The sequence below is a fragment of the Falco peregrinus genome, chromosome 7 (assembly GCF_023634155.1).
Source record: "Falco peregrinus isolate bFalPer1 chromosome 7, bFalPer1.pri, whole genome shotgun sequence".
Taxonomy (NCBI): Eukaryota; Metazoa; Chordata; class Aves; order Falconiformes; family Falconidae; genus Falco; species Falco peregrinus.
Window position 1 is genome coordinate 62,145,230 of NC_073727.1, and position 25,136 is coordinate 62,170,365.

General features: G+C 41.3%; 1 protein-coding gene across 3 annotated transcripts in view; it reads right to left on the minus strand.

Annotated features, from left to right (window-relative positions):
* LPIN1 (lipin 1) overlaps positions 1-11,601 on the minus strand; it is a 50,930-nt gene extending 39,329 nt beyond the window's left edge. Inside the window, exons 1-2 of one of the 3 annotated variants that reach the window (XM_013299745.3) lie at positions 11,459-11,601; positions 845-1,045 (exon numbers count right to left, since the gene is read on the minus strand). In XM_013299745.3, the coding sequence (XP_013155199.2) occupies positions 845-1,036 (192 nt within the window). In that variant the 5' untranslated portion in view covers positions 1,037-1,045; positions 11,459-11,601. Of the gene's footprint in view, positions 1-844; positions 1,046-10,846; positions 11,072-11,458 lie in introns of those variants that run through there. The other 2 variants (XM_055810454.1, XM_055810455.1) reach the window with 2 other exon arrangements.
* Between the last annotated feature and the right edge of the window lie 13,535 nt (positions 11,602-25,136).

Consider the following 25,136-nt stretch of genomic DNA (forward strand, 5'->3'; position numbering starts at 1 on the left):
AGAAGCACAAATAAGAAAAATTGTTTCACATTCAGAACACAGTTCATGTGTCTATTTCTTCCACGTATTTATCTCATCGCTACACAGCCCCAGCTATTTCCATTTCTTCTCAGGAGGATCTCTCTCTTTGCCTAGAACTGTTCTTGCCACCAGCTCCATTTTCACTGTATAATTTTTTGGAGACTCAGACAAGTCCACATTTACATTATATTTGAGGACACAGTACACTATTGGCACTACTACTGATCCTAAATACTGAAATTCCTTTCTGATTTATGTAAGAATTGAACAATGTCCATGACGACATTAGGATCTTTCTGCTGAACAGTTACAGGTACATTTGAACCTAGAACGTATATAGTTACAAATTATTTCCTAAAACAATCTGTCATGCCTTACTCACTAGCAACTTCACACTGATATATTGCCAGGTCATTCAGTCTGGTTACATTTATCTCAAGGTTCTCAATGCTTTTTGTAGCTTCAATTAACCTCCACATACTGTTGTCTAAAATATTACTTAATTATTTCCTCCCTTTTTGTAACTATCATTGAACATGTTAAACAAAGGGATCTTAACACACAGTCACTAATGAAATCTAGTATAGACCCAAAATAGCACATTGAAAAATTTGCTTCATTGAAAATAAATGCTACAAATGTCATGGCTTGTTTTGTTTTTATTACAGTCAATGTCTTACAAATTATGCTTTGAAATGCAAGAATCAGAATTATAGAGTGTCTAAAGAAAACTTTGACTAGCATACCACAGAACATTCAGTAACTTTCATACCATTAAAGTTAACCAACAGACAGAACATATCAAAATTGTCAATTTTCTTACCACTTTCTCCCTAGAACGTAGAACTCCCATCTTCCCAAAGCGTACATGGAAAGGGGAACACTGAAGATTTCCATCTGGTTGACGCACAACAATTATATCTATACATCCCGACAATGTGGCTGGATTTAGTCCCTTATAGAGCTCCTTCACAGTTACAAACACTTGCCCTGCTAACTGTCCAACGTAATTCATGGTTTGGACCTGAAAGGCAAAAGACAGAACAAATCAAATTTTGATCTTTGCTTTATATTTTAGAGACATTTGAGAGACCGAGATTCCAGCAGTGGGGTACTCTCCTGTTTCACAAATTAACAACTTCACGTAGAATCAGGATTTCCCCACCTAATTTATTTATAGCTGCCTGTTGTTTGTAGAGAGCTATTAAAAGACAAAAGCAAAAGACACCTTCTAAGTCAGAGAATTGTAACAACTTTCAGAAGTCTGTAAAATCATTGTATTCAAAACCACTTTCAGAACTCTGCAGCTCATCAGTGTGTCCAATTATCTCTGAAGAGAAAAGCATTACTTCCAAAATAACTCCTCCTATCATTACCGTGCCCTTAACACCAAATATACTTCTTTCATGTATTGCTACGGGCTTGAAAGGGCAGGGCTAGTGAATGGTTTTAAGCAGATCTAATTTTTCCACTACACTGAAGTCAAAGACTCTTTTCCCACTTTACAGGGACTTCTCCCCTTAAAAGATTATTATAATGCATATGCACAATAGATAACACATTAAGGTTTGACAAGCAACCATCAGTCCAGAGCATCTGAACTTTATAGTGCTTCCTAATGCAACTTTGCAACTTGTTTTAAAACAGCCTTTTAGTATTATCATATTTCTTAAAAATTAGGCACGTGTTGATGGCTGAAGTGATTGGCTTTACTTCCCCTGCTCCTGGATCTATTTAGTATTTAGTTTCCTGTTTCTACTCAATGTATATCCTGTTTATGATCCATTAATATACTTCATCACCTAGACAGGACAGCATGCATACTTCAGACATACTTAAAAGTTCCAAAAGTCTTTTAAGGGCTCTCAAATTATGAATTAATTTAAGCAGATACCTTCCCAAACAGTACAGAATTTAAGGACTTTCAATGTCTATTGTTTTCATTAATTTTCCAACACCTCTTGCAGATTTTAAGATACTGATTTCAGCAAAGTCCTTGTGCACTCAGTATAAGGCATATGCCTTGTACAGATTCTTTGCTAGGCTATACTACATCACCTGGACATCAATAAAAGAGACGCTCGCAGGGTAAGCAACACAAACTCCCACTGATGATGAGAACAGAACTGAGCTCAGAGTCTGAGGGACAGTAGCTGCACTCAGCTGCGCAGCATGTGTTAACCAGCATCATCCGCTACAACAGAGACTGTCTTTCAGCTGCCTACTTTCATAAACAACAAAAAGATGTAAGAGTGAAATGCTGTAAAAATAGCTCCAATTTTTAACTGATTTATACTTAGAAACAAAAAGCTATCAAAATAATACAGTGAAAATATTACAGTAAAAAACTAGAAAGTTAGGAAATGCTATAATTAAGACTAGTCTCTTCAGACATGGCTAATTAATTGATGATCACTTATGGTTTTTTACCAAAACTTCCTCCATATAGGATGGACTGAAGCTTTGCTCTCTTCTCTGTTTCTATTGCAATACATGGGTATCAGGACACAAACCATGATCTGAAGGAAGAATTATTTATGTTCTTTCGGGCGTTATGATAGTCATCACTACATTGTCCCTGAAAAGTGATGATGCTCTCCCCATCTGACAACTGAATCACAAAAATATTAAGATTAATACTAGGCGTTAACTTTGGAACCAGAACAGACTTTTTGTAATTATTTAGTATACAAGACATTGTCATGGTTTAACCTCAGCTAACTCAGCCCCACACAGACATTCACTCACTCCCCCCAACAGCAGGAGGGGGGAGAGAATTGGAAGACTGAAAGTGAGGAAACTCATGAGATGAGATAAAAGATAGTCTCATGGAACAAAAAATGAAGAAAATAATGCTAATAATGATAATGATAATAATAAAGAATTCCAATATACAAAATAAGTGGTGCACAACGCAATTGTTCACCACCTGCCAACCAATACCCAGCCAGTTCCTGAGCAGCAGCCCCCAGCCAGCTTTCCCTCTAGTTTGTACACTCTGCATGACGTCATATGGTATGGAATATCCCTTTGGCCAGTTTGGGTCAGCTGTCCTGGCTGTGTCCTCTTCCACCTTGTTATGCCCCTCCAGCCTTCTCGCTGGCAGGGCCTGAGAAGCTGAAAAGTCCTTGACTTAGTATAAACACTACTTAGCAAGAACTAAAAACGTGAGTGTGTTATCAGCATTATTCTCACTCTAAATCCAAAACACAGCACTACACCACCTACTGAGAAGAAAATTAACTATCCCAGCCAAAACCAGGACAGATGTTAACTAATGAAAGAACAATCCCTAAATACTGTTTGGAGAAGCATTTCTGCACAGCCCTCAATTTAGGCAACTAGAAAGTGCCACCTACTGAAAAGTCAGCACACAAAAACTTCATGGCAGAATGAGCAATTATATTCAGTTCTCCAGCACTCACCTGCTATTAGCATTTCTGGGATCCTATTATAAATTAGAAATATGCCTTCCTATATGCAATCTAGTGGTAAGCTGTTTCATAGGGAACTACTTGAAACTCATGCCGCACCCTATGCTGTGTCACAGAACAACAGGTTGGAACAGACTTCTAGAAATCGCCTGGTCCAAAAGTCTGCCCAAAGGAAGGCTACCTCAGACGAGGTTGCTCCAGACCCTGGTCTCATTGAGTTCTCAGTGTCTTCAGGGACGAAGATTTGTCAGTCTCCCTGCACTCCTGCTCCTGTGTTCACCTGTCCTCACAGCAAGATTTTTCTTCCCAATATCTAATCTGAAATTTCCCTTGTTGCAACTTTTGTGCCCATTGCCTCTTGTCCTATCACTGTGCACCTCCAAGATTCTGGCTCTGTTTTCTCTCTCTATACTCCACAACAGGTAACTGAATACCCTGAAGACTGAACAAAACTAGCTCTCCCAGCCTCTCCTTTTAAGTCACAAGCCTTTAGCCCTCTAACAATCTTGGTGGCCATCATCTGAACGCTTTAAAAAGCTGGCACCACATAGTCATGGAAGTTCAGCAGTGTGCATCCAGGGTGACAGATGTATGAGACCTTTTAAATTTATCCCTTTGCTTTGGAAAGATGCTTCAGTTTCTACTGAGGATTTTACTAACCTAAAGCACAATAAGAAACTTATTTCTTCTTGAGTTAAGAATAAATTTCAAGATGGCTACAATTAGACTCAAAATTACACGGTGCAGTTCACCTCAGTTAATGCTTGCTCTGCTGAAGCAACAAAATTTCCAGGTGCAAAACAGCCAGAGCTTCCCTGGTCGGGAAGGAGTTGCTGGGACAGTACATACACCCCCCTGTTCAGGAGAGTTCCGGGCAAATAATGCAAATATGAGGACTCACACATGATCTAACAAGTTACACCAGCAGGCTTCCTAAACTCCTTAACAAAGAATTTTGCAACTACTCTTGCTCACAACAAATCTTAGCCACACTGCCTGCCCTGTTTAGGACACAGAGGTTATTTTTAGACTTGTGAATTAAAAAAGTTAGACACCATCCTCAAGTTCTGAGGCCAACTGGCACAGCATAGCTTGCTTCCATACAGTGAAAATCTCTTATCCCTTAAAAAGAAAGTGCCACAATCAAACTGTCAGCTGATGATGGACACTCAAGCTGGGCTGAACCTGGCTTGTGCAACAAAATCACTGCAGAATTAAAACAGACTGGGAGACTAATCACATAAACCCCAATTCCTCAGAAAACCAGACAAAAACGGTTTTATATTTCAAATGTAGGGAACAAAAGATGCTGTAATTAAAATGGGGGAGAGCTCAGAAATTGGAGACTGACAGATGTAGGCCCTTTATCCTAACTTTTATACAAGCCAACCAAAACAGATAGTTTGGAGTCTGAGGTTTGTAAGTTTATACTCCAAACCTAAAGTCAGTCCATACTATGTCAGTACTCCAGGAAACAACATTCTTCAAAACCCAGAGAGACTGCATGTGGTTTTGAAGCAACATTTTACTATGGTCACTCCAAGAAGTCTTTCACTTACTAACCAGGCAGCAACAACTTCAGGTAAACATGAGTTTACGTCACGGATTAAACCCTGAGTGCCTGCCTGTTAATTACACTAAATTTAGTAAAAATCTTGTTCTTATACCATGCTTGTGGACAAAGCATGGAATATTTTTTGCTGCTGGGAAAATTCAGAATCCTTTTGATCTAAAGCTTGCAGCAAGTGAGAACAGTCTGTACTGCTTCTGTCAGGATTTTCAAATGGTTTGAGTTTTGTTCTTCACCCAGAGACACTCCACAGCTCTAAATTATGCACCCATTATGAAATTTAAATTATTTCCTAGCATAATATTTAATGTCGATTTAACTAGCAACTCCTATCAGGAAGCTCAGAAAACCAACTCTTTTGATTGTTAAAGACAGCAGTCATTTTTCAGAATTTATCATCTTGTGAAAAAATAAGTGAAAAATAAATGGCTAGGTGTTCCCTTAGTACTTAACTAATTTATTAACTTAGCAAAGGTTGACCTAACAAAGTTAATTCTTTAAAGTCCCACTCTACTGGATGCCACAGTAAGATCAAATGCATTGTCATCTAGATAATCCACTTATTTAATACAGGTACACCAGACTATGTCCTAATTCCACTGAAAAAGCTAGTAATCATACCCTATGCATCCCCTTTTTTTTACAGCCCAGCTCTTCCCCATACCATTCCATCTTTCTTTACTGTATTTTGTAAGATAAAATACCGAAAGTCATAGGAACTAAAGGCCTTTTTTTTCCTTTTGCAAGACTCAGTCTCCTCAGGTGCAGCAACATACACTGTTGAAAAAACGCCACGATTTCTGTAGCATGCTGTAAGGGTAATTAAAAACTGGAACACACTTCTCTGGAAGATATGAAATCTCCAACACAGAAAATTTTGAAGAGCAGGAAAAACATCTGTTGGGACTGGTTTAGGAACAAGATTGTAATCTTTTAGACAGAGATTGTGCCTGTGTCCAAAGCAGTAAACCAAACCATATCACCTCATAGACCCGACCATTACAATGTGGTCATCTACACTGAATCTATTTAAATTAAAAAATCTGCTTCTGGCACATTTTATGCACAGGACAATAAGCACTCTCCCAACAATTCCCAGGCACAGCTAATGAGATAAGATGGGACAGGGGACTTCTTCCATGGCCACTTTAGAAGTAGTCACCTTCTTTTAAAGGTTAAGAGAGCCTTATAGAATAGATGTTAACAAATGATGCTAGCTGGACTGGTCACCAAGAGCAGACTTTGGCACCGTTTCACTAGCAGGGATATAACATTTAAGTCCCTTTCAGCCCCTTTTCTCAGGTTCTGCAGTTATGACTGCAGTGGTTTTGTAGGCCATGAGAGGAAGATTTGCAGCAATGGTAAACATAACACAAACCAAATGCTTAGTACAAAGAAAAACAACACATACAAACACATCTTTCGGTTATACATTTAATACCTGATGTCACAATGAGACCCTGATCTATGACTGAAGTGATGGGCATAAGCACAAAACAAACCTACTTTCCTAAGAATGGCTCCATACAACTAACTTGCAAAATGGTGAAAGGGAGCCAAAAACTGATGGGCCAGTGTTCAGTTAAAATAAATCATTGCAGCTCTGCTGCTGACACTAAAACTATGACAATTTTACAAACCTGATCCATCTGGCCCACTGATCTGCTCTTAGCTTCTGTTTTGAACATTAAAGCTTGAGAGAAATTGGACAATATTTGGGAATCAGATTGTGGCCCCTCCAAGAGAATTATTCCTCATTTACAAAAAAAGTAAATGACAATATGTCAAAGACTCCTAGGTAAGCGCTTACTGCCACTCTTTCATCACGTATCAAATTTATTTTCTTGACTCAGAAGCAATTCAGTGTTGTTTGCAGTATTGAACACCAACTCCCTCTACAGCAATTAATGGAATTTTACTATTGACATATTCTTTACGATGAAAAACAGTATCAGAGGTTACATTCTAAAGAAGATTTATGATAAAAACATAGGGGAGAGAAGCAAATATTTCAGATTAAGATTCCATAGGTGGATTTTTTCAAAACTAAGATTAGCCTTCATGTTTGTACCATGACCATAGTAATGATGACTTCTCAACTACAAAAGCTCATAGCAACTATCACTCTATTCCTTTTAAAAGTGGTACTTCCGTTTATTAGTGGTCAACTAATAGTGGTTATTTAATGGTGAACTAAATGTTGATGTGTGACCATCACATTCAAACCTCTTAATAATATAAACTCATTTCAGGTTGGAAACAGAAAATCTTTAAGAATTTTCAAAAGCCTTTTTTTCTTTAATTATTTGTTAGCTCCTACATCAAGCCAATACAAGGTCATTGTCATGAATTCTCATCCCACTTTTTTGAGTAAATCCTCAGCCAGAACCCCAGAGTTGTGCACTTCTCAGAGCAAAATCAGGGCCTGGATTTCTGTTCTTTAGAGAAGCAGTGAAGGGACTGCATGGGACTTTAGGAGACGTCAGTTTAGGTCCCTACTTTCCTACAAGATTCCCACACAGTCCTGGGCAAGTTACTAAGGCTTAGCTTTCAGTGGGCTTTTAACTCCCACTGGTTTCAAGCACGGTTTATCACTGGCTATCATCTCAACTGCAGAATGCCAAGCTCATCAGAGTGAGACATAGACAAGCACTCTCCTTGAATATTCTTTTTTCCTGGGAAAGGAAACCTGGATTCATGACCTGGAAAGAAGCCATAAACAGCCATGACACTGATTTGAGAACTTCAGAGCACTCTCTTGAGCAGCACGGTTCTGGTTGTTCTGTTAAATAGGAGGGCAAGCTCTGTCCAAACCTAATTATGTGCACATTTTTTCCAGGCTTCCCAATAGTGACAGCAGCATGGGATACACCAGGGGTCCTCAAACTACGGCCCACAGGCCAGATACAGCCCCCCAGGGTCCTCAATCCCGCCCCCGGTATTTACAGAACCCCCCGCCGGGGGCTGGGGGGGGAAACCAAGCAGCCGCAGATGACTGCCTGCCACTTCATCCGCGTGCCAGCCCCCTGGTTAAAAAGTTCAAGGACCCCTGGGATACATGGACATGGGACACATTCCTGCAGGTGATTTGACACCACATCTGGTCAATCAGGAGACTGGTGCAATTCACTTGTAAATCCCAAATCAGAAAGCAAAATGCAGCCTGTGGCTGGCTCTACACCAGAGTAAGAACATTTTACTTCCTGCCAGCTAAAACTCCAGAAATATTTTAGGGTTGGGATTATTCTGGGCTTAATTCTATTAAGAACTATTTGACTCCTGTTCCAAGTTAGCCAAGGCTAGTGCCATAACCGTGACTTCTTACAATGGCCAGAGTCAAATGGAGCAAATGCCAAACTTATCTTCCAAGCAGCCAGTCCTTTCCAAAATGCACTCACTCACAGATACGGACTATGAGACGACTATTCACTTAGATCTGGTATTCCACGATCTTTCAAATACTTGAAACATTACTTGGTCCAATACTTCACAAAGTCCCTATAAAGGATGGAATATTTTCTTGAGAGCAGCTGAAATCAAAAATTCAAATTGAAGACTGAAAACTTGCCTGTAATGAATCCTCATATACAAACGAAGAGAGGACTGGCCTATAGTCCCACAGTCAGGGTATTGGACTGAGACTCAAGAGTCCAAGTGAATTATTTCATGACTAGTTGAAGTGTAACACCATGGTCCCACACCAACCTCCCAACCATATATTCCCAACTGTCCCAAATCTTACCCTTGCATCAGCACTAAAAACTAACACCACTAAAGTCATACAAAAATAATTCCCAGCTGGATCAATGGGATGATCTGACTCACCACATACGCATACAATTGCTAATATCGACTAAAGAGAGAAGCTGAGAAAGAGTAGGTGGTAGGCAGTACCAGGGGCACCTCTTCTGGCATTTCAGGAAATCTTGAAATCCTATCTCAAGATTTGTCTCCTTTCCCAGAAATCCCCTGGGAAACCTTCCCCATTTCCCTTGATTTCACTGTGCCACAGCTGCCCAACTGCCCAGTGCTTTCCTCCTCACAGAGACACTCTGAGGGAACGTACCCAAGGGCTGACATCCCTCTGGGCTGACGCTGCATAAATAGGATCAAACTTTACAACAAATGGAAAAGTACAAACTGATGTCTGAAACAGAGAGCTTTTGAAATAACTGGAGAATATATGGTAGTTCATGTACTGTGCTGCCCTGTGCTCCTGTTCTGATGTCAGAGGAGGATCATAAATCAGAATTGAAGCACAGCAGTAGCTCTATACTATGCTGATATTTCATGTGACTTGGCATCCTTTCTTTCAGTGGGACTGGAAAACAAATTTGTTCATTAGGTTGTAACTTCACATTTTCTGCATTTTCAGAGTTTAAAGTAATCTCTTACTGTATTTCAAGTGTTTTTGATGATTTCTGTGTGTATGTGTGTTCATAGATAAACAAACGTGTGCACCTGCACATCCTCAGGTATGGAAAAGAGCCAAACACTAAAACTTGCCCAACTCCCTTACAAACAGACCACACTGAGTCAGGTAAGTAGATATTATCAGTAGTCTGTATTCTGCATTGGTGAATTAGAGCTATCAGAAAAGCAGAAAGCATCTAAAATCATTAGAAGCTATTTTCATGGCTTTATGCCTAAAATCATAACATAATTATGTTGAGTCTTTCACATCTTATCTCCTCCACTGTCTCGCCACTCTTTCTCCAGTTCTCTTCATGGAACTAGGCTGATTTTACTGTAATAGGAGTACATCCATCTGACTTCTAACTGGGTACACTGATGACAGCCAAACCTTATCTGTGTACGCTAAACAGTTGTCGCTATTTGCTTCCCAAGACAGCAGAGACACAGATAGAGCCACCCAGAAAATAAAATAAGCAAACTGCTCCACAACACCCTCCAGACTGTGAGCCCCATCAGAGCTCAATAGATCTGTCAGGGTCAACAACTCTACATGTGAAAGGAACAGCGATCTGCTAGTTTCCCTGCAACATCAATGCTGAGACCCTGTTATTAGTACAGGTCTCTACATATTTCCTCTTTTTGACAGAGGCAACAAAAATATTGCACAATTCTGTTTCCTCCCCACTCTCCACAGGATACATTGTCTTTTACCTTCTCCAAGGTAGACGAGATACACTAACCAACAGAAAAGCTCTTCTGGGTGGGTGGGGAGGAAATCACATAAAGAAACCCAAAATGTCTCAAAGTTCAGTTTCATATGCAGCCATCGCACTACTCTGCTGTGCCATTTAATCCCTCCGGCCTGTTACCACTTTCCCTACTCCATTTCAGTGGAAGTATTAGCGAAGCAGCAGCACTAATGCAGCAATTCGCATCAGCAGCTGCCAGCCAAAGGGAGGCAAATGCCATCTCTAACGCAGAAGGGGAAGCAGCACACCGAGGGGCGCTGGGCTCCGCAGGCTCCCACAGCCCGGCAGCAGCCGGGACCCCAAACCGACAGCGCCCCGCGGCTGCCCAGCGCCGGGAGCCTCCCTCTGAAGAGACACCAGGAACGCACCAGACCTCTCCTTTCCCCCTACCCGTGCACAAAGCACTGCCCATCCCAGATAAACCCAACACCTCCGCCGCCTGCTGTCACCCCCAAAAGACAAGGAAAAAGCCGGCGCTGCCGGCAGCTGCCCGGCGCCCCGCCGGGACCGGCGCGGGACGCCGAGGCCGGAGGGACCCGCTGCCTCCCGCGGCGCCAACGCTCGGCGGGGCCAGCCTGGCGCTCCCCGCCCGCCTCAGCGCCGAGGAGCGACTGCTCGCCCTCCCCGCGACGGCCGCCCCGAGCCCCGACACCCACCTCGGCCGCCCGACGCCTCCCGTACGCTCCGCTCGCCGCCGCCTTTGTGCGCGCCGCCCGCCGCGGCGACTAGGACGCTGGCGGCTGCCCGGCGGTGCCGCCCCGGAGGAGGGACCGCAGCGCCCGGGGACGGGGAGGGCGCCCCGGGCCGGCGCAGGAGCTGTCCCTGCTTGGCCCGCCTCCCGCGGGGGCACGGCGGTGGTCAGCTCCCCGCGGGCAGGCCGACCCCCCGCCTACCTGCCGCCCGCGGCACCGGCACCGCAGTCCGGGCTGATGGCGTAACGGCCGCCGGGCCGGGGGCGGGGCGGGGCGGGGCGGGGCGGGGCGGCCGTTGGGCCCTTGGCGCGGCGGCAGTTGCTGGCCGTAGCCTGGCGGCGCGGCCGCGCTGAGTCAGCGGGCGGGCAGCGCGTTGAGGTGACCCCGCGGCGGGGAGCGGGCGGCACCGGGCCCACTCGCCCCCTTGGGCCCGCGGCGCCTCTCATGGGCAAGTTCCACCGTCCGCTGCGGTGCCTTGGCCGGCGGGAGCTTCGGCAGCTCAGGGTAGTATTCATGGTTATTTGAAGCATTACCTCAGGCCTGAAATAATAGGCACAGGAACACCTTCTCTTTTACCTGCTCATTTCGATCTCAAAAACGTTTCACAAGGCAGGGATCCTTATTCAGGTTTATGCATGGGAAAACCAAGCAGCGCAAAAGCGCATCGTTGGGCCCAGACTGCTGTGCGGGTCCCTGAAAGGCTCCGATTGAAGCTAGGGTTCCCAAAGCACAGCACTCAGGCCGTAGCAAGCACTTCTTTCACCATCATATGCTTTATCGCTGTAAATAAATTCCGTTAAATAAAGTTCTTCCACCAGATAGTGGTTCCCTTCCATTAAACCCGTATTGTAACCTCCTTCTACGCTAAGTGCCTTACACTACTAAATGCAGAAGTGGATTCCATGATAAAAATTAACTGATAGAGGAATCTTCCAGGCTTTTTCAAGCCTGTTTACAGAAGGCAGAAGAGGGCAGTGCTATGTGCAGAACAAATGAGCAGGAAACAGAGTAACATGGGAAAAAGAGGTCAAAGAATACGCACAAAAAAAGGGATCAAAGTTCATTCGTTGAAGAACAGCCTGCTAGTTTTAGGCTTGAAAACAAGTTTTTCAGAGCTGGATTTCATGCATCTACATGTTCTAGTCCCCAAAATGTACATGCCGCTGAAGCCCGGGAAGAGTTCCTTATCGAATCATTGGAGCTTAAGCCTTACATTTTCCGTTTATGTTGCAGTTACACCATAAAACAATCTCAGTGCAATCTCCCTTAGGTCATGAGCCAATTGTAATGCTTCAGACTTTCTCTCTGGCACATCCTGTAGCTGTTAACTCTGCATCCACCCTGAGTAGTCTTTGTGTTACAACGCCCAACTACAACAGAACCACTGGGTGACAGGGCCTGGTGCATGCTCACAGACTCAAATTCCTCCTCATTTTCCTCCGTTCCCAGTTACACAGCTACACTAACAAGTTCACCTCGGGTTTAGAACAAAAAAGTGAGTGAAGACAGCTTCTGCCCGAGCACAACAGACAAGGCTGTTCACTTAATCTCAAAGAGAAAACGATATGCAACAGAGCCCAGAAATACCTGCAGTTTCATTTCCCAGGCATATCGTATCTAAACCCTTGTCAGTAGGCAGTCAGCAGGCAATGAGACATGCTGGTAAAGAATCCCATCCCTGATGTAAATACAAGAAGCTGTGCCTGTGCTGGCTGTGGATCCTGGCCAGTGCTCTGCCCGTCACATTTGTGTAGAATACGATGCCATATTGTGTTCCCTCTGAGGGGGTCGTACCCTACAGTCATCACCGTCCAGGACAGCTCTACCATATTGTTCCACTATAGTCTTGCACTACTATACTAAAATAAAAATATAATCATAACACACTGAATCAAAACCACTGTCTTTCCACAGCCTCAACAACAGCCACTCTTCTCTACTTCTTTCAGAAATCCAGAAGCTAGAGCCTCAGCTTTGGATGTACTGCATTGTGTTTAGTTATTTATCATGTCCAACCTTCTGCTGCTTCATGTAAAATAACCCACAGAAGAATGCTCCACAGTTTTAATGGTTCCATGTGTGAGGTCATGTTTTCTTTTCCTACAGAGCAGTGTAAATATAGCCGTGATACATACAAGATGCCATGGAAAGTGCTAAATGCTTGCACAGCAACAGTGAGCTTCCATTAACAGCAGGGCACCAACTTCGTCCTGCTGTGCTTTTTTACCCTGTTCTTGCTGATGGTGTGACCACAGTGCAGGTCAGTGTTCCTCAGATTACTTCTCTGGAATAAACTCTGCCAACTGATTTTCAGATCCTTACTTGTTTTGTGCTGCACTTCAGCTCATAACTATTCTCACCGGTCATATCTATGTAGAGGACCAAGCTCCAGTATATAACCTCCCATACCATCCAAGCCTTAGCCTGGTCATGGCTATGGTCTCAGCTCAGCCCATTGCAGAGTCTGGAGGGCAGTATGGTCAGGGGTGGTGCCTAAAAAGTAATCTGGAGTTACCCACAAAACTAAATGGCTGAGGGAGTATGGTCAGGAGGCATACTCTGCCCTTGGATGAGAATACTCCCTGGTGGTGTCAGCTCCAAAACACAGTCGGGAATGATGAAGTTATGAACTATTACAATTTTCTTCCTGACAGGTTTCTTTCTGGAAGCATGGTGGTGGGCAACACAAGTTTGTTTCCCAGGTTTTGAATTAAAACTGTCCACAAACTTTTGAAGGACCTGCTCCTGGGAGTTTTCTTTCTACTCCTTTGCTGGTCTGTTTATAGCTGTCCATTTTTACCTAATTGTTGAAGCCTGCCCCAAAGTACTTACAGTTCATGTATTCACTCTGTGTTTGCACAGTTCTGTCACAGTGGAGTTCTAGCCTGTGATCTGGGCTCATACTTACTGTGAAAATACAATTAAGAAGAAAGTTGATCCGTGTAGTCTTCTGTAAATTAATAAAACTGGGTTTAAAAAAAAATCTACAAGCATGGAAGGGTTTCATACAGTTCAAGAAGATTCCTAGAGACCATTATGTAAGTTCATACAGCACAAAGAAAAAGGCCTTCAATTCTAGCTTGGGACACCAGATTTTCTTGGCAAGTATGTTGCCAGTAAGTAAAATAACCACTCAGATCAAAAAGTTGCTTACTTAATGCATTATCAGTAATGTCTGGCATTTCTCCCACTAAAACTGGAGTTCATGTTCAGGCACATAGCACCTGGGTTATGAGTTAATGCAATTGTTAATGCATGCACACTGTGCATGTAAAAATGATTCAGTAAATAGAAAAGCTGAGCTTTCCGCTTTTAATTTATAATGAACTCAAAAGCAAAGATAGCTCTGCAGTCTGGTGCCGGCATTATCTTTCTAAGTATTAAACTCAGAGTAGCTCAGGCAATATAAATTAAGAGTTGATCTAGTTTTATTCCAGTGTAAACTTCAGAAAGTAGTTGGTCTCTGATTCTGTAATTACCTAATTAAATGTCCCACCATCTTAACAAAAGAATAGTTCTCCTAACATAAGCAGATATTTTTATACAGTACCTATAGTTACCTGTGATCCTCTACTGAATTCTCTGTCCACGTCACATTATTTTTTCCCTTTTTATTTTTGCTTCAAGTTTAATTATCTAGTACATCATTTTGTCCTTCATTGGAAGGCACAATAGTGCTGGTCATTGTAGTGTGTAAATCCTGATATTTGATCTGCCTCTTAGTGCTTGATTTGTTGAGAACATTTTTTTAAAACTGTAAGTAGATGTTATTTAGTTGCAGATATTTCTAAAATGTTTGACACCCCCACCCCCGACTTTAACTTGTTGCCAGTTTTGTCCATCCTGCTGGTTTGGCGGTCTCTGTTCCTGAGATCAACTGTTCCACTGTTTTAGTATCAGGAGATCTGAGTACTAAACAACATTGAAAAGAGAAAGAATGCTGTCCTTGTCCAACATAGAGCCATACAGGACAGTCTTTATTCCATATGAAACCACTTTGCTTTTGGCAGTGTGTTCAGTCTGTCACATTTAGGCAGATGCTTCTGGCCTGCACCAGACACCAAGTCTGCCCTGCCTGAGCTCCTTGCACTTTGCCAACTTTAGCTTGTGGATTTTGCTTTCCATATAGTCACAGTTCCCGAGTATTGTAGTTGCCTGCTGACAGTCACACATGCTAGCCCATACACTTCTGGCATCATCTATTATCTTCCTTCTCTGGCATTGCTGTTAAGAGATGAGATGGTGAGATCAACCTCAGGAGGACTGTGATGTTACCAGAAGTACTATAAAGTTTAAGGCATCAATGAAGCAGGGGAGTGATAGGTGAAAAGGGAAACTGAGAGGATTATTTTGCCAAATGAACAAATGTGAGACTGTAATTTTCCAGGAACTGTTGCAGCAGGAATTAGAGACAGGGCAGGAGGCACTGGTCATGTACTAAAATGCTCATCTATTATGATAACATGCTTATCAACTCTCATTGCCATCAGGGCTTACATTGTATAACCAAACTTGATTTTGAACCAAGTACTTCTGGGCTTGGGTTTGTGTCAAAAACACTGTTTTTCCCTCCTCACTGAAAATGTAGTCCCAAAAAGGAGATCTGTAACTGACTAACTACCGGACAAGTTTGGTTTGTTGTTGGGTTTTTTTTGCTTTTCAGAATACAACGTCTTGATAATGAAGTTTCTCAAAAGAGCCTTTCTTTTTCCTCTAGATTGACATCTAGCCTTGCAAAACCATGAAAACCTCAATGCTTCCTTTATATCCTAGCAGCTCTTTCCACAGTCAAAACTCAGTTTTCTGCTACAAAATACTTGGCTACTGAGAAACAGAGGCATCTACTGAGTCCTATGATCCAAATATGGCCAAAGGAAAAAAATGTAGGAATATTTAAAATCAAGAACAAGAGAAACTAAAGATAACAACCCTGCTGGAGGTCCACTTGTAGAAGTCCAATCTCATCAGAAAGTAATTTAGCTCCAAATCTGTAAATACCAAGCCTGAGCTAGCTATAACCTTAGAAAGCTTAGAAAATCTTGAGCCCTGGTAAAGCAAAGCAATCACAGCATATGAGATTAAGGATATAACAGTGAAATCATCAACATGTTCTTTCTTCAGCCAAAGCCCAGAATCCCTGCATAGGCATGTTCAAACACAGACCTTTACTCTGCTCAGTCAAAATACATACTAGTGTTTAAATGCACACACATACAAGAAATGAGAGAATGGAAAATCCTTCTGTCCTGTTTTGGACTGGAATGCTTTCCAGCCCAAAAGCTAGTTTTTCATCAGTTCAGTAAATCTATGCATGACTAGCAAACCTTTAGCCCAGAATACTGTTTTCAAAGCACAGCAAATCAAAAGCAAAATCATCAGTATTATTTCTTTAGAACAAAACAGTACAAAACACACTCTGAGAACTTCAAACAAAGCTGCTCTACTTCCCAGGGTATAACCTTTTCCTTACTATTCCTGCAATTCTTGCAAACTAAAAAAGCAATCTTCATTCTGAAGAGGAAAAGATATTTGGAAACCAACTCCTTCTGTTGAAAAGTTTGTTGCTTTCCTCTCAGCCTCATGTCTGCAGTTTCTACATCAGACTGCCCACTAATATTGAATTATCTTCTCAAGCAGGTTCTGAAAGTTATTTCTTAGTGATTGTAAAGTAGCCTTAGTTCACTGTATCGTTACCTCCTCGCTATGCAAACTAATACCTCTTTCCTGTAGCTAGAAAAGTTGTAACAGCTATAGCCAACTTAAGATAATAGAAAAATAGAGATATTTTGTATAAAGTTGTTTTCTTATGGTGGGCTAAGCACTAAGTGCTAATAGAGCTCAGCTTGAAGTTCGTTCTGTAACTTCACTGAGAGAGTGAAGTGTCTACAATTATTTTTACAATAAAAGTAACAATATTTGGTGTTTCTCACTGTGACAGAAAAATTCTTCACTTCTGTGCAGACCAGGATATTAAAGTGGTTGTTCTGTGTGTGGTTCCTCGGGAATGAAGGCACACTGTTCCTTGCTTCTAGTTACAAGAAAATTCTGCACTGTCTCAGGTACTGTCATTAGTTCAGGCTGTCATATAAACTGAATGAAGAGTGTTTTGATCTCCCCTCAGGAAAAAGGCAGATGGAGGATTGTGAGCAGGCTGCCAGGAGAAGAGGCAGACCCCGGCTGCTTTTTCCCCTGCCAGTGACCTGCTGGGGGAGGCTTCTGCAAGCTTTGCCTGAAAGTTCCCCTCTTCAGCCCTATCTTTAGTTTCACTGAAAAAAAGTGAGATAACCCAACCTGTTGCTTGCTTTTATTTTTTTTTTTTTTTCCCTCCTGTCTGTCACTAAGACTCAACTGTCTTGTATATTTGAAGTGGTAGAGTGTAGCCATGTAACCAGGTTAGGGCATTTCTTTAAGTGTTTGAGCGTACCATTTAAAAGGACGCTTTCCACTTCCCCAGTTCAGCCTGTGCAGCAGGTGTGGATCCCATGCCTTTGCCTGAAGGGCATCGGCTTTCCCTCCACAGCGCTTTCTCTAATGTCAGGCAGGCTTGAGGGTGCAAGTCTGTTCAAGAGCTTTGGTCCTCAGGTCTTTCCACACTGTCTTCTCATTCCTTCTCATATCACAAGCTGTAAGGACACCTTAATCTGGCAGCACAGATTTCAGGTCTCTGATCTTTAATCTCTAGATTCAGTGTCAGGTGATTCAGGAGGAGAGGTGAGATGTTCTGGGATAAGCTGCCTTAAGACATCTTCTTTGCAATTTCATTATTGGAGATTTTAATGATTACAGTTTATGCTGAGGACTGTGCTTGTTCTATATTTAAAGTACAGTCATCCTTTGAATGCTTGTGATAATTTGTTCAGGCAGAATTTGAGCTGTATGGAATATTGATAATGTTTAAAAATATATTTGGCTTAAGCAAATGGTCTTTTCAGTCTTGATTGCTGTCAAAGCTGACTTAATCTTACTGTTGTGGGCTGATTTTTCTCAAAAGTATATCGTTACTGGTAAAGTTAATGATCAAGATTGCATTGAAACCCTAGAAACAAGTTAAGGCACAGAATTAAATCCTGCACATGCAGTCATAGAACAACAAATTCTCTTTAATTACTTGCATCAAGCCTGGGCAATTAATCAGTAAATAAGGTTGTTTACTGCAGTCTTCCTCTTATCTAAGCAGTTTACTCTCCTGATTTAGGCTGAGGATTTGTATAAAACCCTTACTGGTACTTCTAAGTCAGGTATGTTAAAGCAGGAATATTGTCATTTATTTCAGTTTTGACCCTGCTATCTTTCTTTTACGTCTTCTGTAAGGACATGCATATCTGAGTGATGTTATCTGAGCAATTAGCTAATATATTTAATAGATGTGATCGGCTTTGCAAAATCATGAAAATAGTTCTTGATTTCAGATTCATGTTCAAATTCTATAGCGGGAGAAGTATCCCTGGTAACTTAGTAGTAAACCCTTCCCTCAAAATATTCTTGGTATTAAAATGAGGGTAATCTCTCTGGAAGTGTTATAGCACTACAGTCACTGAACATAGTAATTAATGTTATTTTAGAACTGCAATTAAACAGCATTTCTTCTCCCTCAGTCTTAAAGTAATTATCTATTTGGAAAAATAAACTTGGGTTTGCTGTGACAAAGAGTGTATATCAGCCAAATTGGATTTGGAAAATAAAGTATTTAATGGAGGAACTACAGTCTGTCAATTGAAAGGAAGTATTTCCTTTTTCTTTTTATGTTTTGTGTGACTTTTGCTGTTATGTTGAAAGCTGAGCAAAAATTAAAATTTTAACCTAATGAAAAGTTTCAGCATTTGAATATTAGTATTTGAGCCAGGACTCTGAAATATGAAAGAGTCTTGAAGTATAAAATGCACAAAAGCTTTTGCAAATGAAACACCTGTCTTAAAGGGGGTGTTATGGCTATATAATCTGGCCAGAAAGTATGATGTATTTGAAAGGCTCTCAGGAGGCAATGATCCATTATAAAGAAATCTAATTCAACGTTGAACTGAGAAAGTTGAAACAATTCTAGTTAGTCCAGTATTAAAATACTGTAAATGAATGTGTAAAAACTCTGCCTGCTCCACATATCATTATCTAGACCCTGCCCTTACATAAAAGCCAACGATGGTCAACTCTGTATCCATGTATTTCTGTTCACAATTTGCAAACAAGCACTTGCACATACATATAAGAACTTATAGAAAAGTTCTTATACATATAGAAAAATTATGTTTCAGAGCTATTTTGAGAAAATGGCTGCATTCAAGAATTAGCATGCTGTGAAAATTATTTATCCTTGTTCCATAAATTTGGCAGAGGTGTTGCTTAAAACAAGCATTTTGCATGTCTATGGAAATCATCTAGTTCAGTGAAATTAGTGGCATCCACTTTGTTAGATCTAGCGTGTTCTGGGTAGAAGGCCTTTCTCCCGGCTGTCTCTATGCTTTACATATTCTGTTATGCAAATCTGAGAATTCATCAGAGACTTTGCCTCATTCCTGCTACCCTCCTTACAGTTTACTCTCCAGTTTATCTACTGCAGACAAATCTACATACCATGAACAGTCTTTCAGACCTAGCAGCTTCTGCCCACAAAAGCAACATAAGCCTGTTTTACTATTATTTGCATGTCAGCAGCATTGTGTTCAGCATATCATGCGCAAAGAGAATTCCCATCCCAGTGAGTTTAGAGTTTGAAAAGTATCAGGCCTGATGCTCAGTTCACACAAAGCAACATAATCCTATTCAAGCCAGTGAACTCTGTATTACACAAGTAAAAGGTCTTGCTCATTGTTTCAAACAGGTGGATTTTTTTTAAAAAAAGCAAGACTAGGAACAGGCAAGTAGATAGCGCTTTGTATCAAGCTCTGCCATAGTACTAGAGGAGATAAAGGCCTGGTCAGAAAATATAGAAAATAATTCTATTTAATAGAATAAAAAACAAAGTCATACCCACAGGTAGTTCAGAGTCATGTCAAGGTACATGTCTGCTTCTGATCTGAAAACACCTTGGTTTTCCCCATGCCCACCTCCACACTGCAATCTGGGCACAAACAAAAAAGCCTCCCTGTGCAGTCATCCTGGTGATATGAGATGCCCCTCCCCTGCAGCCCTAGGTGACAGCCCAGCTCATTCACCCCGCATGTTTTTGCATATCGCTTGCATGGGGTTGGGATCATGCTTATTGCTCATCTACCTTGTCCGGGTCAGATGTAATTTATCCTGCGTAATTCAGCTTCCTGTGGCAGATTCAGTTTGATATAGTTTTCTGACTTTCTGTTTCATACTGCTAACGTGCCTGTACAAACATAGGCACAGCTAAGCACAAACATATCTTTTGTCTGCAGCATCTTTGGTACTTTTTATTGTTAGTAGTTTGCTGATTTCCCATGATCTCCCTTCTGTGTAGCACATTTTAAATATAGCACATCTACATTACAAAATTTTTCCTCCTCTTCTTCATGTAGTTCTGTACTGTATTATGAGAAATCTAGGACAAACAGCATAATAATGATATACAAAAATTAATTCAAAGTATTGCCAAAATAAAAAAAAAAATGATTCTTCTTAAAGTATAATCTTATTGTAAGAATGCATTATCCTCAGTTTTTTCAAAGTTACAGTACAAGTTCACATGATATGTTTTGATTACCCAGGAGATGTTCTTGTAAAGTTCAGAATCTCACCTGAGTGCAGATCCGAATGTTCCCACCAACGTTTGGAAATGAAAGATGACATCTGTAGTATTGTTTTACATGTGTTTAATTTTCAGATTTTATGCTGTCCTTTGTGAATTGGAGTTAAATCCCTGTTTAATTTACTGGCATTTTGGATTCCCAGGTACCTTCCTGTCTGCATAGCACAGCTACTGAATTGGATGTCCAAACTCAACCCCTGCCAGCAGCAACTGACCTCACCCTCATTTCAGACTGCCTGTTTGACTTATCCACCTGTCCAGTTTACATGACATTGCTAATATCAAACTCATCTTAAAAGTTTGTAGAAGTTGACATACCTTCATGGAAATCTTGACCTACATCTGCCAGACCCAAACTGAAAAGCTGCCAGGCTCTACCAACCAGCTGACACAGAGAGAAGCTACATGCAAGTCGCCACAGACTGCTGGATCGGCAAGGTTCCTCTGTAAACCATACAGTATATTCAACACTGCACTGTGTAGGTTGTATGGAAACACCTTAGTGGGATCTATAGGAGATAGCGCTATAGCTATGCTAACATTATACTCCACCCAGGATAATACATCTCCTGCAAAACCTACGTGGAGCTGTACGGTGACTCCAATAGTTCAGCTAAGCAGAGGTGTCTACATGGCTCTGCTTGGTGCTGGGTAGAAATGCCATGGTCCTACCTGTGATTTGAAACACATCATTCTCCAAATATTTTGCCCCACCATCACCATAAAAGTAGGTCACTCTGAGGAATACGTTCCGGAGTCACTTAGGAAATCATCAGGTTTTTTTCCTGGACCTGCCTCTTTTCCCTGCATCACCAGTCATTCAGCAGTGTCGGTGGGAAGTGCCATTCTCCGTCTCTCATTACTTCTGAGTGGTTCTACTGTCCAATTCATGACTGCCTCCCAAGATGACCACCTCATAGATGTGCTCTCTGCCTTCCAGTCTGGGCACGTTTTCCCTGGCTCAGGACACATCTCACATTTGCCACAGATTTGCTGATTCTGTGCTTACTGCCCAGGTCAAGTGCCAAATTTTCAAATTTCTCTGCTGTTTCCATCCTTATTCTGCTAGTACCAGCCACATGTGAGAGCCAACAATTTCACAGAGCCACCCAAGCTTTCATAGGAATAATAATACCACAGTGGACATACAGTAACAGTGTCCAAAGGGTGACACTTGGACATACTATGATAGGTACCAGAAGGTGGACAAGAGTTAAACACTGCCTTATCCTGTTTTCCCAAAGACCCACCAGGCTTCGAGCTAGGCCTGCCCTAAGGCACTGGAGTTAAAAACCAAATAAACAATTAAATTCCTACATTTAGATTGCGAGTCCAGACGTTTCGAATCCAACCAGGATCTTTCATCAATGGAATCTGAAAGAAACAAAGAATAATGAAGAATAATACAGTTAATTCTATGCACAAAAGTTAATATATCCAAGCCTCGGTTATGGTCCTTAAAACCCAGCTGCTCTAATGAATACCTCTCCTGTGATTCCTTTGTAAGCCACATTGCACTTGTGTCATCCTTACTTCTTATCTGTACTGGAAGATGTTCTCAGTTTTCTCTTTCTGCTATTTCAGTTTTCAGGGTTTTTGCAGGACTTGATCCTCTGCTAGTAGGATCTGTACCATCAGCCAGAGAGAGCTTGGAAACAGGGAATCCCTGTGAGCTCTGAAGAAGCGTGGACCACAACAAGCTCTGTTTATTCTTTTACAGGATGGGAATGCCCTATGCAAAGGACAGAGACAGAGCTGTAAGCCCACTCCACTGCCCAGGAAAAAGATCTTTTCAATTGGCAGCACCCCTACATCTGTTCATGGTACAGGAAGACCTCTAATATCCAGTAGGACAAGAAAAGCAATTCTGTATGACAAGAAGAGCACATCTCAGCCTCTTTGAAGAAAACTGGAGTTCAGGGGCTGCATAGCAGAGCCAGGACTTTATTCCCTGAGTAGTCATCTGCTGAGAGGCAGCACAGGATCCTAAACAGAGTGGCTGTACTTCCAGAGTCAGAGCCCCAGAGCTGAGGTGGCACAACTACTGTGACAACCTCTTTCTAAATACACAGAAGTAGGACTGAATAGTGATTTCATTTTTAAAGAAGCCACAGTTGCAAGACACATTGAAATAAATTAATACCTACTATAAAAGGGTAAGCTTCCAGTGTTGCTGGACATGATGGGATTCATGTTTAAAATAAAAGGAAATGTTATTGAAGAGAAATTCTGTACTGCATTTTATACTATCTTTTATTCCTTAGTGGAATTTTATACTGAAAGTAGTAGTTCTACAGGATTGATAAATATGATTATATGAACCAATCATTTGAAAGATTTCCCTTTGGTGTTTAGAAAAATTAACATTCAAATATGGTAGGTTTGCTGCTGGGTGTGTGCTCTGAAAACATTCATGTTCTCTCATATTCAAACTAAAAATTTGCAAGCACAAATGCTCACCAGAAAAAACCAAACTCGTTCTCACTCTCTACCATTCTCAAGTTATATGACACCTAGAATACTCTGTGGAGTCTTACTGAGCAAATAGAAAATGCATTAAATGATCCCTTTTCTGAACTTTCTCTCATTTAAATAACAGCTAATGAAACAATAACAAATATGGAGGAATCAGAAATAGAAAAACAAGCATTACAGAAATATATTCACCCAGTTCTGTCAGGTGCAGTTCTTAAGGGTTCCATTAATGTTCATTACACTCACACACACACTCTGGTATACATAGAATTTGAATAATATTTCGTGTGGGTGATGTGAAAAGTAAGTTTGGGGTAGCTTCTATCAGGAGAAGACAGTAGAGGTCTGGCATGTAGCCCTTCTCTGTTCATGATAATACCTTGCACTTGAATATTCCATTAGGGATTGCACCACACTATTCAAATACAATTTACCAAGTCTTTCAACAACCTTATAGGACACTAGGTATTATTAATTCAATTTTTCAAGTGAAGAAACTGAGATACACCCTGATTAAATTACTTTGTATTACAAAGGAAGTCTAGCATCTACATTAGAAACAGATTTCTTTCTGTATGGCTCATTGCTTTAACAAGACTATCCATTCTCAGAAGCAGAACATAAATACTGGCATTATTGTGCCAATAATTAAATGAACAAAAATACTCTTGCAGGCTAAACTATTAATTGAAAAACAGGTGCATGTTGTATGCAAATGCTGGATTTAGTAGAATTACATTCTTCTGTTGCATGTGTCTGGGTTTAAGAGGTATCTTGCTGCTTTGTTGACCAAGATGGTGGCTTGAAGGTATCGTAGCAGTTGACTGCTCAGTGATAACACTAAGTATTTTAAAATATGAAATATCACAGTTACATCCCATTTTACACAGTCTGAGGTGTGGATCTCAGTGTATGTCTTTAGTCTTTGTCACTTTTTTAATTCTAGGAGCACTTCCACCTCCCAGGGAGAGGTGCGAGCCCTGTCCATGTCTTGATTATGTAAGAATGAAACCCAGATATGCTAGCTGGATGCAGTATTTGGGGAACAACTGGGTTCATTCCCTGGAAAATGCCCGCTCTACAGTTCAACTGTCACCTCCAGATTTCCCAAAGGAAATCAGCTGTGCAAAAGAAGCAGTTAGGGTACCAATCTGCCACCTGTGCACACTTCTGGGTCCAGAATATCTGCTTTGAGAATGGGCTGGAAGGAATAGCTGTGAGGGAAGGCAGTACACTAGGAAGTGCCTTCTTACTCTCAGCCTCAGGAACATGTTGGCAGAGTGGATCAAGGGTTTTTTTTATTAATTCATCCCTTCTTTCTCTTTCCACAGCCTTTGCAGTCTGGTTTGGGGCCCACCCAACCAGGAAACAGCTTAGATGATTAGATTTATTTTCAAATGTCTATATTCATGAAAGGACTAGACTTTTTGAACCAACCACCCTCCCTCCTTTTCTCACTTCCTTCCTTCCTTTCTCTCTTTCTCCTTCTTTCTGTCTCTCTCTCCTTCACTTTTGGTCCCTCTTTCTCTCCTTCTCTCTTTCCTTTTCTTTATTTCTTAAAAACAATCAAAGTTCCGTGATTAAACAAATAAATCTCAGAAACACAATAATTGGAACTGCCACAGGAAAACAGTATGTTTCATTAGCAGAGAAGTCAACAGTGTGTTGCAACAGAGTTGGTAATTGTACAATAGTGCTGCTGCTTGCGCATTCAGTTCCTCTGAAAAACAGTGATCAGAGACAGTCCTGTAAAACATTCTTTGTATACCGGTGTAACAACCACGTGACTCTCCAGGATCCCCGCCAGCAGTTTAGAAGTAAATTTAATGTTGCAGTTAAGTATTTGATCTTCAGAGGTGTCTAATATCTGCTCCTGCTGACATTTGAAAAACAGCTCTAAGGAGCTTTCGTTTAGTCCTGCAATTAATGGAAAAATTTAGTATTTATTGAATGATATTTTGTCCATTGTTTAGAGTGATTGTTATAAATCATCTGCCTTTCCTATTTAGTAGGCTTGGAAATGTGAAGTGACATAAGTAAAAATTATTTTAAAGCAGGCACAATGCATCA